Source organism: Scyliorhinus torazame, chromosome 2, assembly GCF_047496885.1.
Source record: "Scyliorhinus torazame isolate Kashiwa2021f chromosome 2, sScyTor2.1, whole genome shotgun sequence".
NCBI lineage: Eukaryota > Metazoa > Chordata > Chondrichthyes > Carcharhiniformes > Scyliorhinidae > Scyliorhinus > Scyliorhinus torazame.
The window spans coordinates 68,340,011-68,360,185 of NC_092708.1; the positions used below are offsets into that span (position 1 = coordinate 68,340,011).

Here is a 20,175-nt window from a genome sequence, read left to right on the forward strand (position 1 = left end):
CCTCAAGTGCAGGAATGGGACTTGAATCTCTAACTTTTGACTCAAGATGTGAGTGCACGGCGAGCTGTGGCTGACTCTGACCAACAGCCAAATGTAAGCACCAACTGTATCTTTTTGTATTCTTTTAATGCATTCATGCAATTAGGATTATTCTGCAAAATACTCTCATTTTTAAAAACAGACATATATGTTTTCAAAGTTATGTGTAGTACTTTAATAAAATGTAAAATTCTGCCGTTTTTAATGATATTTATTTTAGTAGGTTGGCCTGATATCATAGCACAATTGTGAATGTTCAATATTTCACCAGTTGAACAATTCACATTTGTAATAAGTGCCCTATATAGCTTTATTTCCTTTTGCACAAATGTTTGAGGTAAATGCGATTGTGTTAAAATCCACATGGGACTATTACCAGTCTTTCACTTTGGTATAGCAACATTTGGAATACATATCACCAACTTAACGGCATTAAGTGTTAATGTTGTTCGGACTGAGATTTATGAATGGAGTACGTTGAAATATTAGTAAACCGTGACACGGTTTTAGCAAATAATCCACCTTATGATTGGCAATTTTTAAAAATTCTGTTACTTCTAAATTCATAGATAATGGGAATCTGCTCGAGATAAGCAATAGTTCAATCCACTCCTTGTGTTCAAATACTTTTACCTATAGTTTGGGCAAAGGGGACGTGCTTCACATTCTCTTTCTTCATACAGAGTATCTGGGCATTCCTGGCCTCGATTGTTAGGCTTCTGAATAATAATTCTGTGGCGAGACTGTTTGGCCAAAGAAGAATTACCTGAAGAAAAATCAAAGTGATGGAAAATTGGTCAGAGATTTTGCCAACGTGAAGCAAGACATTAAAGTAGGAAAATAATGGTGCAGTTCACAAACATATCACCCTTTAGTTATTTTTCTTAACAGCCCCCTCACCCACCAGCACCCGCCCCAGTGCACACGTGTGCACATACACGCACACATATACACACACACATAAGCGCACACAAAAACCTTGATATTCTCGCGACAAAATGGTAGGTAGGTATCCCTGATGTCTACCCATTCTGCGTTTTAAAAAAATGTACTGACCCAGAATCCTTTGTCATTTGAGTTTGCTATTCTCCACAAGGAAGAAGGCATTTTGCAGTCACTGCCTTTCTCTGACAGACTGGCTGAGATTAAGAACTCACCATTGGGAAAATCAAAAGCACAAATCCCATCCAACCAATCTGTTACACAGAAACACTGCTATACACCATTGGTTCACGTCACTCGAGAGATTTTTTTATAAACTGCCAGTACATTGAAAATGAATAAAATCTTACATTACATCTGCCTAAAATTTCCAAAGGTTACCAAAATTACATAGAGACGAAGAAGCAATACTATTTCCTGATTTTGCCTGCTGGTGGAAGAGCACGTCGAATTTTAACAGTTAAAGATTTGCCTTCACTCATCCAGCTGAAATCACAAAATTAGATTTGTTTCTTTAATGGATACAGTTCACTGTGCACTTCTAATCACTGTGTACGGCTGAGTTAACACAATTCAAGGACAATGTCACCAAGAACAGAGACTGGTCAACAAATTCACTATGCAAACGATCAGTCCGATTTTAATTAACAGGAATATGTTACAGTTATTGGAGCAAAACAGCTTTTTTACTCCTGTAATTGTAAAACAATCTTCTTGATGATAGCTGTGGGAGTTCATTGATTAAATTTGAATTCATTTTGATTGATTGCTTTCAAAAGGCGATCTGCACGTTTAACTTTTCTCAGATTTTATATAATTGTTGAAGCATTTGCAAACTTATAATGTTCTTGAATACAAATTGTGATTGAAAATAAAATCCATACCTTTTCAACCAAAGATACAGTTTAAGGGGTTGTTTGTTCCTCTAACCACGAGACGCGCGCACTTTTTCACGTGTCAAATACGTGTTAATCACATGCAAGCGTAGAAACATACGGGGCGGGATTCTCTGATCCTGAGGCTCAGGATTAACGCCATCAGAAACGCCGTTGCCTTTTCCGACGGCGTCAACACGACCCCAGGATCAGCAATTCTGGCCCCGACAGGGGGCCAGCAGGGCGCTGGAGCGGTTCACGCCACTCCAGCTGCTGATCCGGCCATGGAATGCACGCCGGGGACTGCACGCCGGGGGATCCCACTGGCGCAATTTTGTCGCATGTGCGATGTCTCCCTTGTCCGCACCGACCCCGACCCAACATGCCGCAGGAGTACAGGCGCCGGCGAGGAAGAAAGGAGGCCAGGAGATAGCGAGGCTGACCCGCCGATCGGTGGGTCCCGATCACAGGCCAGGCCACATCGGAGGCACCCCCCGGGGTCGGATGCCCTCCCCCCCCCCCACAGGCCACCCCCGGGCCCTTCAACGCCGAGGTCTCGCTGGCTGTTAGAAAGGCGCCGGCAGGACTCGTTTTTTTTTTAAAGCCGCTCGGCCCATTTGGGCCTGAGAAACGCGGGGGGCCGCATAGAGTGGCCCCCGACAGGTGCCGCGCCGACCATGCCGGCCCCATTGGGGAATCACGGGGGATTTGCACGGTCCCCCCACCGATTCTCCGACCCGGCGCGGGGTCGGAGAATCCCGCCCATGATTTAGGACCAGGAGTAGGCCACTCGGCCCCTCGAACCTGTGACACCATTCAATAAGATCATGGTTGATCTGATTGAAACTTCAGCCCCATATTCCTGCCTATTCCTGATAATCTTTCAACCCCTTGTTAATGAACAGTCTATCCAGCTCTACCTTAAAGCAATGCAAGGATTATGATTGCACTGTTTTTTGAGGAATTGAGTTTCAAAGACTCCCAACCCTCTAAGTGAAAAAGGTTCTCCTCATCTCTGTATTAAGTGAGTGATCCCTTATTTTTTAGACCCCTCGTTCTAGATTCTCTTATAAGAGGAAACATTCTCTCCACATCGGCCCTGTCAATAGATCCTAAAGGTTTCAATCAAATCGCCTCTTATTCTTATGAGCTCTAGCACATACAAACCTAACCTTTCCAACATTTCCTCACAAGACAACCCGCCCATTCCTGGTATTAGTCCAGTAAACCTTTTCTGAACAACCTCAAATGCATTTACCACATCTGCAATCTCTCACCATTTAGATAATATGCTTCTTTTTTATTCTTCCTATGAAAATGGACAATTTCACAATTTCCTTGGCACTGGCAGCCTGGCCCTGCCCCTTCAGGTCCCATCCCTTCAGGCCCCACCCCTTGGCAGCATATCCCCGACCACCTGGGGACTATAATGGCCTCTGTGTCCCCTTCCTTGGTCAGCAAGCCTGATCTCTGTTTGCGGAGACCAGTAGTGATTCGTGCCGGCTCTATGCTGCACCAGTGAGTGGGACAATAGCAGGAGCCGGGAGAATCCGATCCACAACTGATCTTGCATATTCAAATAAAGATTTGAATATGCTAATCTGTTTCAGCCTATCTGGTTCACCACTGCAAGGGGGTGAACCAGGTTGCATCAGATGGGAATTACAGTTGACAACTCGTTCAAATCCCATTTCAGGGTTCACCCAGTAGTTTGCTGACATAGCAGGATTTGCGCCAGGCGCAAAGTGGCAGGAAAATTGCCCTCAGAAAGTCTACTGAGACAATGACTGTACAGAAAGTATTGATATACTCTTCTAGCTCATCACAATTGTGGCACAGTGATTACCACTGCTGCCTCACAGCACCAGGGTCAGGTTGAATTTCGGCCTTGGGTCACTATCTGTGTGGAGTTTGTACGTTCTTGCCGTGTCTGTGGGTTTCCTCCAGGTATTCCGGTTTCCTCCCAAAGTCCAAAGATGTACAGGTGAGCTGAATTGGCCAATCTAAAATTGCCCTTAGTGTCCAAAGGTGTGTAGGTTAGGTTATCGGATAATGGGATATGGGAGAGTGAACATAGGTGCAGTGCTCATTCGAAGGGTAGGTGCAGACTTCATGGGCTGAATTGCCTCCTTCTGCATTGTAGGGATTCTACAATTCTAAGAATGGTCCACTTCGAATTGATAACTGGGACATTAAAGAAACTAACCACCTATACCATAATATAATAGCCAAGGTCATTCCAGGCATGAGCTAATCAATTACCTTCTGCGGACTAGGCATCATTGAGTGAGAGGCTATGTGACTAGGCTCACTATTTTTGAAACGTACTTTATTACACCACCCTTGTTGCTAAAAGCACTGTGGAGAAGTAGTCTGCAAATCGATTACTAACGTCATCTTTCTCCCTGCTGTGCTCAGGTTTTGAGCCCCATCTCTGTTACAGTTTGGAACATATCACAGAGATAGAGAACTTCAATCAAAAGGAACTCTGCCTACATTTTTAATATGAGGGGAAACAGACACAGAAGTTTGAAGGACACTTCAAAATCCCAAGCAATGTTTGCAGGAGAAAAATCAGGACCAGCATTAAAATAACTGTCTCTGGCATGAACAACAGCAAAGGAATCATAAACGGTGAACACTAATTTTCTTTCTTGCCTTTTCTCATTGAAATTTAATTTGACTAAAAGTTAACAACTCATGTGCACGTGTACATGTATAAGACCATAAGACATAGGAGCAGAATTAGGCCACTTGGCCCATCGAGTCTGCTCCGCCATTCAATCCTGGCTGATTCTTTCTCATCCCCATTCTCATGCCTTCTCCCCATAACCCCTGATACCCTTATTAAACAAGAACCTATCTATCTCTGTCTTATGTACGTGTGTTGCAAAGCTCGGGACGTGGGTTTACCTTTTTAAATATCTTTCTATCTTTACCTTGGTGGGATTTTAGCAGAATAGAAACTAACCCCTTTGTGTTTGAAGGGAAGAAATCCGATGAGATTGAGGGTGGGATTTTCTGGCCCTTCTCACCAGCGGGATCTTCTGATCCCACCGAAGGTGACTCTCCATGGCAGGTGCCCCAGTGGTGGAATGGGCGGGCCACACAAAACATCACTGATGTCAATGGAACCAGAAGATCCTACCAGTGACCTATGGTGAACTGCCTTCCACCACCAGGGAACATCCCACCTTGAGTTCTTTGTAATCAGCACGTAAATAGTTAAATACAGACACTGAATTTGTCTAAATTACAAAAAATCCTGTTCCAATCAATATAACGGGAAAGAAAGACTAACTTGTGTCATCTGTCTTCACCGGTCTGAACAGACTTCACGTAGCTACTTTTATAGGAGTTCGACATGAAAAGGCCATCAATTACTCTCTTCCCCATTTCTAAAACCATTTTATAAACATAGTACCCGCTTGAAAAATGTGCAATAAAATGGGAATTTATTGATTGATGTCCATAGGTATGAAATTCACCTGGAAATGTCACGGTTCTAGAATATTTCCATCATAAAAACATACAATGAAAAATACCAACTGCAACTGAGTAGACGCTGTGTTATTGCAATGTCATTTTGTCTTGGTTTAGTTCAGTGGGCTAGACAGCTGATTTGTGATGCAGAACAAGGCCAGCAGCGCAGGTTCAATTCCTGTACCAGCTGAGAATTCTGAATTCTCCGTCCGTGTACACGAACAGGCGCCGGACTGTGGCGACTAGGGGCTTTTCACAGTAACTTCATTGCAGTCTTAATGTAAGCCTACTTATGACAATAAAAGATTATTTATTTAATCCCTCCGCCCATCATACATCAACACACCGCCACAATGGGGCTCCCATGATGGTCCAGCCCTGGCATTGCCCCCTGGCACAGGTTGTCACTGCCAGGTTGGCTCTGCCATGTCGACAGTGATAACCTGGCAATGACAGGGGGCAGTACCACTGCATTTCCTTATACCTCCCCCCCCCAGGGGCTATTCGTACCTCTGTGTCTTGGGGGGATTCCCTCGACTGCCTCACATCTGGCCCAATCCAATGCCGATGGATGAATATTTAGTGAAGGGGAGCATTTGGTGGCAGCGCCGCTCATAGTATTTAAATGCAATGAAATTTATTAATATAAGGTTCACGCCCTTTGTGGGCATGATTCTCATAATGTCACCAGCCAGGGCCAGGGATAATCGGGAAATGCGATATCTCCGCCAAGAATCGTGTTTCCTGATTCTCGGGATATTTTCCACCTGCGCTGCCGATCCCACAAATGGCAAGTGCGGGCTCAAGGTCGCAGCCAAAAAGTTTCAACAGCATGTCTCTTTTTTCTGCTATACTCAAGTTCTGTATTGCCAAGTTGATAGTGGCAGATTCTACAATGTTAATCCCATATAATGCCAAAGTTAGGTGGATTAGTCTATCACTTATGTATCATGTGTGTTCCTTGTTATATATTAGCCCAAGCTGGATTTATCCAGATCTTGCTGCATGCAAGCATGGGCTTTCATTGCTGGAGGAGTTACGAATGGAGTGAACAATGTGCAATCATCAGCAAAAATCCCACTTCTGCCTTTATGATGGAGGAAAAGTTATTAATGAAGCAGCTGAAAGTGGTTAGACCAAGGAGACTGTCCTGACAAACCCCTGTAGTGATTTTCCTTGGCTGGGATGATTGGCCTTCAAAAGCCATAACTTCCTTTGTGGCAATGTAAGGGTCCTTCCTGTTTGTTCCTGTTTATTCCCTTATTTCCACTTTCTCTTTCTTTCTGCTGTTATATTTTTGATCCATGAATGTTTAATGGACCTGTGACTTTAAGGCAAAACAGCCTGCACCTTTAATTTGAACAGCAAGGTCCAGAAGGCTGTGCTGTTTTAGACTGACATCAGGGATGACCTGATTGATTGATGTAGCTGGTGGACAATAAATGGACCTAAGAAGTGGTGCTTTGCCCAGAAACAGGTGGTGATTGGTTCTGTTCCCACTGAAGTGGTTCGGAGACCTAAAGAGCTTCCAGTTTCACTTTTGGCAGCTAAGGGCGAGAAGCTCTCTTTTTCTCATTCTGTTTTCTCCAGAAATATAACCAGCGAATTCTCACCAAAGGGTCACTATGTGAACCAACTCTCTTTCTTCAGAAAAAGGCTTTTGTAAACAGAGACCGGGATCTGATAACCCTCTGCAGAAGAGGTTGGTGTGAAGCCAGGGGCCACTCCTTGAAAAGCTGTGAGTAATATATTGCTAACCGCAAGGGAGATCATTATGGGCTGTAAGCCAGACTTTAAACCACCCTCATACTCTAAAGAGAGAGCACTGAAGGACTCATCATCTGAAGCAAGGACTCTTATCCTTTGACCTTAGTGCCTATTATTTTAACTCTTTACACCCCTCTGTATGTCTGCCTTCCGTGTGTGCATAGAGGCTGAGGCAGTTAAAGGGGGAAGTCAGTTATTGGCTTGACATTAAGCAGCTTTATAACTGCATATTTCATATTTGTTCCAGTTAAAAAGTTTTAACTGACAAACCTGGTGATTGTAATTATTGGATAGCCAAGGGCCAAAGATTTGGGGTATTTTTTGATAAGAATTATTGCTTAAAATCACTTTTGTTGTGACTCCGGGGCCTGTGGGGCTGGAATTGATCGCTCTGACTTTCTATATTCATAGGAGTTTTGCCATTTATGGTATATTTCCCCTTTATGTTAGACCTACCAAACTGCCTTACCTCACATGTGTCTGGATTAAACTGCATTTGTCATTTCTCTGCCAAAGTCTCCAACCTATCTATGCCCTGCTGTATCCTCTGACAATCCTCAACACTATCTGTCACTCCACCAACCTTGTTGTCATCTGCGCAATTACTAATCAGACCAGCTACATTTTCCTCCAAATTGTTTATGGACACTACAAACAATAGAGATCCCAGCACAGATCCCTGTGGAACACCACTAGTCACACCCGTCCATTCAGAAATACATCCTTCTACTGCATTTGCCTTCTGTGACAGAGTCAGTTCACGATCCATCTTACCACCTCATCTCTGATCCCTTGTGACTTCACCTTTTGTACCAGCCTGCCAAGAGGCACCTTGTCAAAGGCTTGACTGAAGCCCATGTAAACAACATCCACCACCGTCCCCTCATCAATCATCTTTGTCACCTCTTCAAAAAGCTCAATCAAGTTTGTGAGGCACGACCTCCCCTTCACAAAACCTTCTGTCTGTCGCTAATGGGTATAAATCATGGGCGTCATTCTCCGCTGGCGGGAGTCTCCGTTTTGCCGGCGCCCGGGGGTTTCCCGACGGCATGGGGCTGCCCCACAATGGGAAACCCCATTGACCGGCCGGTGTTACGGAGACTCCCGCCGGCCGGTCGGGGCAGAAATGTGGCGGGGCGGGTAGGAGAATTTCGCCCCATGTCCATGAGAATTCTCTCCAATAATTTACCATACCGGCCTCCCAGAACAGGCGCAGGAATGTGGCGACAAGGGGCTTTTCACAGTAACTTCATTGAAGCCTACTTGTGACAATAAGCAATGATTATTATTACCTACTACCAATTGTGAGGCTCACCGGCCTGTAGTTTTCTGGATTATTCCTGCTACCTTTCTTAAACAACGGTACCACATTAGCTATTCTCCAGTCCTCTGGGATCTCACCTGTAGCCAATGAGATACAAAGATGGCAGTTAATGCCCCAGCAATTTCCTCTCTTGCTTCCCTCAGTATTCTGCGGTGAATCCCATCTGGCCCAGGAGACTTATGTACCTTAATGTCTTTTAAAACACCCAATATCTCCTCCTTTTTGATGGCAACGTTACCCAGACTGTCCACACACCGTACCAGGAATCATCTTCCACAAAGTTATTTTCTTTGATGAATACTGATGCTGACATTCATTTTTGGACCAAAGCTATAATGAGTTCTGAGCCTAGAGGTCTTAACAGAACCCAAACTGAACACTGGTGAGCATTGTTGCCAACTCGTTCCATCACTTTGCTAATGATTTGGAGCAGTCTGATGGAGTGGCAATTGGCAAGGTTTCTCTTTGGATAGTGTACACCTGAGAAATTTCCATATTGCACAGGTCTCCTAGAGGTGGGATGTTGTCAGGGTCCATAGCCTTTGCTAAAAACAATGCATTCAGCCATTTCTGGCTGTCACCTGAATTTAATTGAATTGGCGGAAGGCTGGTATCTCTTCTGGTGGAGGATTCAATGTAATAGCGCTTCATCAGCTGAAGGAGTGCAATAAATACAATCAGCAATATGTTTCCTTGCCCATGTTTGAGGCATCATGGGATTTGGAATAATGGTTGAGGACTCTCTGACTGTATGTCACTGCATCCCTGGACTCCAGTAGGTCCCTCCGGAGAGTGGGGTAGGATGTCGATTGTGCAGCCTCAAACATTGGCTAATAGGGATATTCTTGTAGGTATGATTATACCAGGTCATTCATAGGCCTGAGTTCTCTGTCTGGTTTTATTCTTATTTTAACTATTTGATATAACTGAATGGCTTGTTCAGTTGTTTGAGAGCAGATTCTACATGGTGTCGAATTTTGTCCCGTCCCCTGGGGTGAGTTTGGTTCCCTAAAAGAAAGTGACTCAATAGGGTCTTTATTGTAATATAATCTGGCATCTAAAGGGTTAACATGGGACTGAGTACAGTACCACCCACAAGGTGATGTAGGTCACATGGCCTAGAGTTAAGACCAGTCTAAAGATCAATAGCAACATGTAAGGACCTAGTCCGTAAATATGTACATAGCTCAGTCCTGTTAATAAGGACTTCTGTGAGGGCAGCATGGTGGCATTGTGGTTAGCACTCCCGCCTCACGCCGCCGAGGTCCCAGGTCTGATCCCGGCTCTGGGTCACTGTCCATGTGGAGTTTGCACATTATAGAATATAGAACCTACAGTGAAGAAGGAGGCCATTCGGCCCATCGAGTCTGCACTGACTCACTTAAGCCCTCACTTCCACCCTATCCCCGTAACCCAATAACTCCTCCTCAACTTTTTGGACACTAAGGGCAATTTATCATGGCCAATCCACCTAATCTGCACATCTTTGGACTGTGGGAGGAAACAGGAGCACCCGGAGGAAACCCACGCACACACGGGGAGAACGTGCAGACTCCGCACAGACAGTGACCCAGCGGGGAATCGAACCTGGGACCCTGGTGCGGTGAAGCCACAGTGCTAGCCACTGTGCTACTGTGCTGCCCGGTTTATCTTGGGGGATAAATGGTACCCACTGAGGTCCTGGCTGATTATACCTGATAACTATGCTACTATGAGAGAAAACTGCATTTACTTGTGGTCAAAACAAGGATTGCCAGATCAGACTTTAACTCCTCTCCAAAACTTTTCAAAATGTTTCTGAATTGCTTAGCTCGACCCAGCACTGACATCATCTCCCCAGGCTGAAAAACAAATTAATTTTCCAAGCAGAAAGAGCCAACCTGTCAGCCTGGCGTGGTCCTCGAAGATGCCGAAAATTTCTGAGTGTCCCAGTATGTAGCTTTTGTGTGTACACTTCGGGAAGCGTACACACACGTGCATTATACGGGGGTAGTGATCATATGTGCGCTGAACATTCAGGGAATGGAACCCCTTCCTGTAATGAAGGAGCTCCCTGATACCCAGGTGTGCAAAAGGCGACATGCATGCCATCAATTACACCCTGGGTCTGGGGCATTCCGGCAATGGCGGAGAATCCTGCTGCCCAGGTATCTTGGTGGGCTTGATCCAACTCGAAGTTTATATAGTCAGCTGGTCGTGACTTCACGGATGCACTTCTGGGGATTTAGAGCTGCTGCACAAGTCCTCGCTCGGGCCCTGGAATGAACCGTTGGCATAAAGGTTCGGTGCTGCGGCGACTTTCACAGCCACTGGGAGCAGGTATCCTTCTCCTCCACGGGGTACCAAGTCTGCAAGGACATGGCACAGGTGCCTCACCATCCTCTTGTTGAAGCGCAGCCTCCTCCTCTAGCACAAGATGTATGACGTCTCTTCAAATGACCAACATCGCCTGTACACCTTGGGCCATCGCAGGCCTCCTCCCTCCGGATCTCTCTCGGGCCTGACAGGCAGCCGGTGTTGCTAACTTTTGGTTGGTTCAATTGGCTCTGTTTTATAACCTTTGCTCTAGATTCGCCAGGTATCTTTATGATACCGCCACGAGGTTCAAGTTCGAATAATGATCAATAACTCAGTACACCAATTAGTAAGATTCAAATCAAAGCACATTTATTTACACACAGTCAAATCTACTCATGCATAAACTCTACTTTCTAAGCTATTTCTATCACTAACAGGCCAATACTTAGCTTCGGACTGGCCTACCAGGTCAGGGGAACAAATGGCCTTTCGTTCGGGTTCTGAGTCTGCGGGATTCAAAAGTTGGTATGGACTGGTAGCTAGGAGAGCCTATCTCGTAGCGAGCATTAACTTGAGACTTACATCCTTTGGCGGCAGCTGGACAGGTCACTATCAAGGGTTGGTTTGCATTGCTGAGTGACCCTGTCAAGAATGACGATTTGAACTTGGGGGCTTTACTTTATAGTCACCAGTGGCTTCCCGCCTTTCGGGGCAGACCCCGTACCTGGTTTCAAGTGATTGGACTTCGTTCCAATCACTTGGTTCGATTTCTGCAATACTGGAGCGGTTCCCTGATCGATGGGCGGTCTTTAGGTGTCCGTTAACCTCTTTTGTGTTGGCTCCTGCTGGCGCCGAGGAGTCTGGCTTGGCCTTGTTTATCTCAAATGTTTTGATTGTTCCCGGGGATCGCTCATTAGTATGTAGATGGCCGCTACATTATTGTGCAGATGGTTGCTGGTATCGATGCTGTCTGGGCTTTTGCAGAGTTTAATACACAGTAAACTTGCAGCTGCTAGTTTCTGCCTGTGTTGGCTGAATTTCCCTTCCATTTTACATCGGGAATTGGCCAACCCAGGTGGCTACACTGGGTCGGCAGTATGTGTGGCGGCCCCCTGCACATGGGGTGCTGCCTTGAGCCTGCTTCGAAAATGCTGCCAGCTTCTCTGGCATCTGGCCACCTGGGCTGCCACCAGTACTGTGAGGGCACCCTCTGTGGGGTCAACAATACCATCCATGTTGTTATATTTGTAAGGAATTGGAGAAGGCGAGAGACCGACAATCAGTTATGGACCCTCAAAGCCCCAAGGCTCCCAAAGCCCCTGATGTGCCTGCCTTCTCTCAACGGGCCATCCAATGAGCCCTGGGGACCCTTCCCTGCACACGCACTGGCAGCCACTGCAGCGCCACTAGAGCCCAGACCCCAACCAGAATCATTAGGGAAACCAAGCTCAGGTACCCTCCCCTAGTCCACACACCCACCCTCCAGTTACAGGGATATCCCCAGTACTGTAGCCCAGTTCTAGTGTGTTTGATTGCTGGCTGCTGCCTCTGTGGTGCTGACACATCCAGGGTCCAACCACAGTATCCAGGCTTCACAGCCTGATTGGAATGCTGGGCAATAACACTCATCTGAGACATGGCACGTATACCCCCAGGAATGAGAATATTTTGTTTATTAAATGGTCAACAGTACCTTTGTACAAAAAGATTAAAACAAACGACTGAACAGTCCAAAAGCCACATTAGCCAGGTACCAGCAAGGAAAAGACACCGCGCCATATACACACACAATCACATTTTCACTACAGAATATTGGTACAAACACAAAGCTACAGCGGTGCATTTATACGAAGAAAAACAAACACATTTTAAATATTAAACAGTCAACAGTACAATAAAGCCACTAGAAATCGGCAAGACAATTTCTACAATACCTTCATCAAAACTGCGCATTCGGATGAATCCACCCCTCTCTTCCCATCCCGCAGCTCTCTGCAGTAGCCTCTCAACAGTGGAAAGTCACACCAACACAGGGCACACCAGAAGCGAGAAAGAGCGCACCCTACCCCAGTGCTGGCAGCAGGTCATCTTATATCCTCCTTTTCCACACTTCAGGTTACGGAAGCAAAAGAGGCAGCAGCAAACAAACACATGGCCTCCAGGCATTAATCATGAAACAGTCAACAATACAATAAAGTCACCAGCAACCTGCAAAAGCATTTCTTCAACACCTTCATCAAGTTGCTTATTCGGACCAATCCGCCTCTCTCCCTTCCTGCAGCTACCAGCAGTAGATTCGCAACCTTAGAAAGTCACACCGACAGAGAGCATGCCAGAAGAGAAAAAGGACACCCCTTCCCCTGAGCTGGTAGAAGCAAAGGAAGAGGCAGAAAACAAACATACGGCCTCAAGACATTGAACAGTCAACACTACAATAAAATCACCAGCAATCTGCAAAAGCATTTTTTCAACACCTTCACAAAATTGAATCAATCTGCCTCTCCCCCTCCTGCAACAGTGGAAAGTCACATCAGAAAGTCACATTGTCACAGAGCACCCCAGAAGAGAGAAAGAGCTCTCCTTCTCCAGTGTTGGCAGCAGGTCATCTACATCTTCCCCTTCCTTACAACAGGCCACAGAATCAAAAGAGGTGGCAGCAAACAAACATACGACCTTCAGGCATTTGCAGCTACCAGCAGTAGCAATCAGCAAACACAACATGCAGCACCACTTGAGAATATTTTGTTTATAAAACAGTCAACAGTTTGAAAATCAACTACGGGGTGACACATTGGCTCAGTGGTTAGCACTGCTGTCTCACAGCACCAGGGACTTGGATTCAATTCCGTCACTAAGTGTCATTGAATCGCGGCGGGGAACCCGTTAGCAGAGCCGGCGGGAAACTCCCAGAAAAACCTGCCACAAATGAACTCAAATGAGATTTTATGGAAGAATCATGCCCTGAGTCACTATTTTGGGCCTTGGGCAGTGCCTCAGCAGTTTAGCCCACATTTAGAATTTTTTTTACCACTGGGGAGCTGAACTCCGAGATCGGGCTGCCATTTTGATCCCTGAGCTTGCCCCCCCACCCAAGAGTAATGAAACCACCACACACATGGACACTACCCCACATCTGCTATGGGATTCTCCTCTTCAGCCCCCCCCCCCCCCCCCGCCCCCCCCAAGCCCCCTTACGGCATCTCCTCCCTTCCAGGACCCCAACTCGTCATCCCCAAACCTTCCGAAGGCCCCGACTTACCTGTCCTGCACTTTCCCATCCTTCAAACCCCCACTCCACCCTCATTTCATGGCCATGGCCCCCCTAAGCCCCTGGCATTCTGTACCTTGCACTGCCACCCTGACACTCAGGCAGTGCTCCTGCCGGCTTGGAAGTGCCATCCATGCACTTTGGCAGTGCCAGGGTGGGAGTGCCAAGGTGCCAGCTGGGCAGTGCCAAGGTGCCTGGGTTCCAGGGAGAGAGCCAGGGAGCCATCCTGCACTTACTCTGACCACCCAGGGGTCTCTGGTAGCCTGGGAGACCCCCCCTGGGTGCCGTTCCACTTGGCCCATGTGTGTGTGGACCAGCACTGATTGGCGCCTAGCTCCAACCTCCCTGGGGAGGCCTGAGAATCGAGGGAGGCCGGTGCATCCTGGGCAGGTTGGTCGTAAGTTGGTTTACGACCTACTTCCGTGAGCGTCATTCGGTCCCGGCCATTTTGGGCAGAATTTCAACTCGCGGGAAGCCTCGCCCGAGATTCTCCAGCTGCATTGTACTGGCGCTTGAGCACAACACAACAAGAGAATCACACCCATTTAAATATGATTTTGAAAACACAAGTTAAAAAATAGAATCAATATTCATTATAGCTGCCATTTCTCTCATAGTGTGCAAACAGAAATATATTCTGCTATGTTTGCTTTGTTATTCGGCAGTAGTTTTTCCAGAATGTAATTTTACAGAGATGTGTGTGTTCTGGGAGGAGCAAATTCTTTCTGTAGAAAATCCCAACATTCTTTCACTCCACGAGTTTTAATGGGTTTGTTCTAGTATTTATCGCAACGGAAGGTAATTTCTCAAAATAATTACCTTGCTGACATATGGTAGGGCAAGGTGTCCATTCACTGAAAGGGGTGACAACGCAGTCCTTTTTACATGGCAACAGGCATGGCCGAACAGTTTCAGGCCTGGTACTTTCCGGACACCTAGAAATGTTGGGAAGGAGGCAAATATCAAGAATTGTCATGACAAAGAACAGACAAAACAGGAGCAACAAGCTTCTTAACGATCATTTTTCAAGGATGATTTTTTTTTCGCAAAGCTAATTTCCCAGCCAGTCAGATTTCTCACGTTTCAGAATGCGTTGCTTCCAAGATGATGTCCGCTGATACAAATTAACATGCCGTGTTAAGCATAAAACATTTTAGACACTCACTCAGTAAACCCAATCATTGCTGGAGAATTGTGTGAAATTATTTTACAACATACTTGACTGAACAACAATGTAACTATGTTTTGTCAATGCTGGAAGGTGTTTACCTATCAATGTTGTTGCTTAGCAAGTTAGGATTACTGCTGGTGAATGAACCATTCTTTCCTTGTGGCAGTGCTAGTGATGTTTCAAAACATCAATTCTTTTAAATTTGAATATTTTGCTCATCAAGATCAAGTTAGTGGCAGGATAGACAAGGGTCTTTCACCACCTTGATCCAAATTATGTCCAAAGTCTGTTCCAGCTAAATGTAGAGTATTTTTTTGAGGATTGAGCAAAGGATATGTGTGTCACCACTGAGATAAAGAAAACATTCAACTCAGTTACTACAATCCGAATTTAGATTAGCTGGAATTTCTACTTCCACGGTGTGACAAACTAACCTAGTGAACTATCTTGAAAATCTGAGAAAATGGTTCCAATATGGAGATAGAACAATTTTTAAAAATAGTTCCCTGCATCCGTTCTTAAGCCTATCAATGGAACAATACCCATGTTTTCTTCAATCTCAAATTAATTGTATTGTTCTCCATTGGAAGTGTATTCTCATTGCAGCCCTTTCTTTTTGGACTTCCACTTAAATGTTCTCACTCAAAATTCAGACTTAAATCAGCTTTTTTTTCTTTTATTAACATAAATGATTTTAAATAAACATAATTGAGAAAAACGTCTTGACAATGTTCAGCTGCATTTAAAGCAATAATATGTTCTCTTTATCGGGAAGGAATGAGAGGGATCTGAAAGTTGAACCTCGGTACCTCATTAGCATTGCACATTGTAATTATTATTCCTTATGTCTGCATATGGAAAACTCGTCAGCATGTTAAAACATTGGCTCTGACATTTTAATGTGTTGTCCATTAGTGCTGAAGTGTCATTATTAGCCTGTCATTGTACTGATCTGTGTTTCTTCTCTTTGCACGTTAAATAAGATCCTTCTGTTTTATGTGTCACAGAAGTAAAACGTTTTATGGGTTGAACTTAAAATATATTGCACTTATCATTCAGAACACCCTTGACATGGAAAGTGAATTTTACCTGCTTTATTAATTGGTAAACATCACTGAACTTATTCAATCAGCTTCTATCAAGTGTGCACTTAAATAACACTGCTAATGTCTCAAAAGCGAAACACTGTGGATGCTGGAAATCGGAAATATAAACAAAAAATGGAGGAAATACTCAGCAGACCTGGTAGCACTTGTGGAGAGAAAAGCTTGCATTTCAGATCGATGACCTTCCATCAAGCACTAGAAAAAGTTATAGATGTCAGCAAGTGCAGAGTCAGCGAAAGGAGTAAGGGGAGGCAAGAATAGTATCTGGAATAGTGTACAAGGCAGGGGGCATTAAGTGACAAAAAGGAAAATGCTGCAAGGCAAAAAGGGATGATAATGGGACAAGTAGAAGATTGATCTGGAGGAGGTGTAAATGGTAATAGCAAAATTAAATACCAACAACCGCTGTCCAAAAAAAAGTGGGAGTAGTGGTTGTCCTCTGAAACTGTTGAACTCAGTGTTGAGTGTGGAAGGTCTAATTGAAAGATGATGTGCAGTTCCTCGAGCTAACATTAGCTTTAATTGGATACCATAAATTGAAAATACTTGGCATTTATATTCGAAAACTGTCACAATGATGGTGTTTGAGTATCTATGGCAGATGAGTAGCAGAAGAGTAGGAAAGAAACCAGAAGAAATTGAAGTGCAATCGAATACAGGGAAAGGATTTATAGGCAGGGACTGCATTTCAGTAAAGTAGCAATTAACAGCAACAAAGAAAAATAGCAAAGGTTAAAAGGAAAGAATGAATGAGACAAGAGAGCATACTATCACTTCTCAGTATAGCTTTTCTCAAGCCCAATTTATTTTTGATAGCAATAATGTTTTTCTATTTCTCACATTCTTCACATTGTCCCATGCTGTGTACTTCTTCTTGATCAATAGGGTAAACAAATTATCTGTTGCATCAGGCGCGATTCAACAGAAACATTTTAAGTGTCATTTGGGCATGTTTGGCAGAGTGTTTCTCAATGGCCACTTTGACGAGATGGGGACCCGTATTCAATGGCACTTAGCGCCAGAAATGAGTGCCCACGTGAATCTTGCCATTACTGGCTTCCACGCCATCTGCTTCAGCTGACTCGTCCCTCAGCTGCTTGCTGCTAACAAGAGGCCGCTGTTTTTAAAGGCTCCACTCACTCCAGCCAACACACAAGCATGGCAGCACGCAGATCTCCTCACTTTGGGGATGCCGATAAGGCCGGGCCATTGATGTAAGGCGGGACATTCAGGAGGCCCAGCAGCAGAGTGAACAGTGCCACCTGAGAGGTAGTGGCAGCGGCTGGCAGCGCTGGTAGCATGAGCAGGAGGACCGCCGTCCAATGTTGGAGGAGGACCAACGACCTCCACCGAGCGGCAAAGGTTAGTTACCACCTCTCTCCTGGCATCAGTTCCGTCATCCATCCCTCAAATTCCAAAACCCACCCCCGGCTGATCACTAGCTGACACCTCGCATCCTCCCCACACCGATCTTCAAGCTTATTCCACAGAACCCATTGGTTTCTGTCATGATATTCAAACACACACATCATGATGGACACACCAACAGACAAATCAGAACACACAACACCACAACCAATCACACACAAAGACAGGAACCATATAAAAGCACGAACACGACACCTGGTGGACAGTAGGTCTGGGGACAAGGACACGGACACGACCTGTTTTAACATCACAAACAGGGAATCCCCACATGCAGAGTATCAAGACAAAACTGTACATAGAAAGTTTAAATAAAATAGCGTTGTACCATGTACAACTGTGTTGGCTCATCTGTGTGTCAGAACGCCTAACACCACATGGTACAGAAGTGGATCGATACCTGCCAACTAACCTGCCATTCTGGACATGGACCGCACCGACAAACTGTAGCCGTTGCAAGTCGCGGGGAACCTTGGTACCAATTGGAAGCTCTTCAGGCAGCGATTTGACCTGTACATCCGAGCCAACGAGAAACAGAGTGCCTCGGATGAAACGAAGATTGCACTGCTCCTCTTCTACGCAGGGCAGCACGCCCTCGACGTCTTCAACTCACTGGTGTTCGAAGAAGGGGAAAACCAATCCAAGTATGACACGGTCATCCTCAAACTGGACCAGCACTTTAATGTTGAAGTGAATGAAAGTTTTGAAAGATACCTCTTTCAGCAACGCCTGCAAGGTAAGGAGGAGCTTTTTCAACTCTTTTTGACGCACCTCCGAATTCTAGCGCAGTCCTGCGGTTACGGCAGCACCACAGAGTCCATGATCAGGGACCAGATTGTTTTTGGCGTTGCCTCCAGTGGCCTACGCCAGCAGCTTCTTAAAATAAAAGGCCTCACCTTAGCGTCTGCTGTGGAAGCCTGTGTCCTCCACGAGATCCACGCGCCCACCGCAAGATCGCACTGCGCATGCGCAGTGGCGCAACGAATGCCGTGACGTCATGACGTGCGGCAATTGTAGAGCTGTACACTGAAAAGGGCAATGTCCTGCTAAAAACCGGCAGTGCCTCAGATGTGGCAAGATGGGCCACTATGCTGCCTACTGTCGTGCGGCTCAACCCATGGATCCTGCACATCCCCGACAATCTCGCAGACAAGTCAGGACCGTCCAGCCCACGCATCAAGGCTTCCAGTTAAGTGATGCAGATGACCAGGATGCCTTCCGCGTTTCCGTCATCGATGTCAACAAGGTCAATGCCATCAATCCAGCCGATGAGTGGTGTGCCACCCTGACGGTCAACCGATCGCGCGTCACCTTCCGTCTGGACACCGACGCATCCGCCAACCTGATTGCATATTCTGAATTCCAGGCCATGAAGGTCAAACCACCATAACGCCATCCCGGCTCAAGATGGTTGATTATAACGGGAACGTCATCCCGTCCATAGGATCTTGCCAGCTACAGATAACTCACAAGACGCACACGGCCACACTCCCCTTCGAAGTTGTCGGCTCATCAAAAGACTCGTTACTGGGCGCACAGGCGTGTAAGGTCCTTCACCTGGTACAGCGCATTATGTCTCTCTCTCCAGATGAGATATCCGACTTCCCGGATGCTGAGTTCCACGCAAATCTCCATTCCCTCCTTGCTCACAACCAGGAGGTGTTTGAAGGCATGGGGACATTGCCATACACGTACAAGATTCGACTCAAACCGGACGCCATCCCTGTCATTCACGCACCTCGCAGGGTTCCTGCGCCACTCAAAGACCGCCTCAAGTTGCAGCTGCAGGCTCTTCAGGACCAAGGGGTCCTATCCAGGGCCACGGAGCCCACGCCATGGGTCAGCTCCATGGTCTGTGTAAAGAAGCCCTCTGGCGAGCTCCGCATATGTATAGATCCTAAAGATCTGAATAACAACATCATGCGGGAACACTATCCCATCCCGAAACGAGAGGAACTCACCAGCGAGATGGCGCAAGCCAAAATATTTACCAAATTGGATGCGTCCAAAAGATTTTGGCAGATCCAATTGGACCCGGCCAGCCGAAGGCTATGAACGTTCAACACCCCTTTTGGCAGATTCTGTTACAAACGGATGCCATTCGGCATCATTTCAGCATCTGAAGTTTTCCACCGCATTATGGAGCAGATGATGGAAGGCATCGAAGGGGTACGTGTATATGTGGACGATATCATCATTTGGTCCACCACTCCGCAGGAACACATGCATCGTCTACGACGTGTCTTCACCCGCATACGACAAAATGGCCTGCGTCTCAACCGCGCCAAGTGTGCCTTCGGCCAGATGGAGCTGAAATTCCTCGGGGACCACATCTCACGATCAGGGGTCCGTCCTGATGCAGACAAAGTTAGCGCCATCACAGCCATGCCACGGCCGGCTGACAAGAAGGCTGTCCTAAGATTCTTGGGCATGGTCAACTTCCTTGGGAAGTTCATTCCCAACCTGGCTTCTCATAC

General features: G+C 46.0%; 1 protein-coding gene across 2 annotated transcripts in view; it reads right to left on the bottom strand.

The window, feature by feature from the left end:
• thsd7ba (thrombospondin, type I, domain containing 7Ba) overlaps window positions 1–20,175 on the bottom strand; it is a 1,603,431-nt gene that overhangs the window by 727,886 nt on the left and 855,370 nt on the right. For both annotated transcript variants that reach the window (XM_072472193.1, XM_072472199.1), the window contains exons 10-11: window positions 14,816–14,931; window positions 673–805 (exon numbers count right to left, since the gene is read on the bottom strand). In XM_072472193.1, the coding sequence (XP_072328294.1) occupies window positions 673–805; window positions 14,816–14,931 (249 nt within the window). The remainder of the gene's footprint in view (window positions 1–672; window positions 806–14,815; window positions 14,932–20,175) is intronic.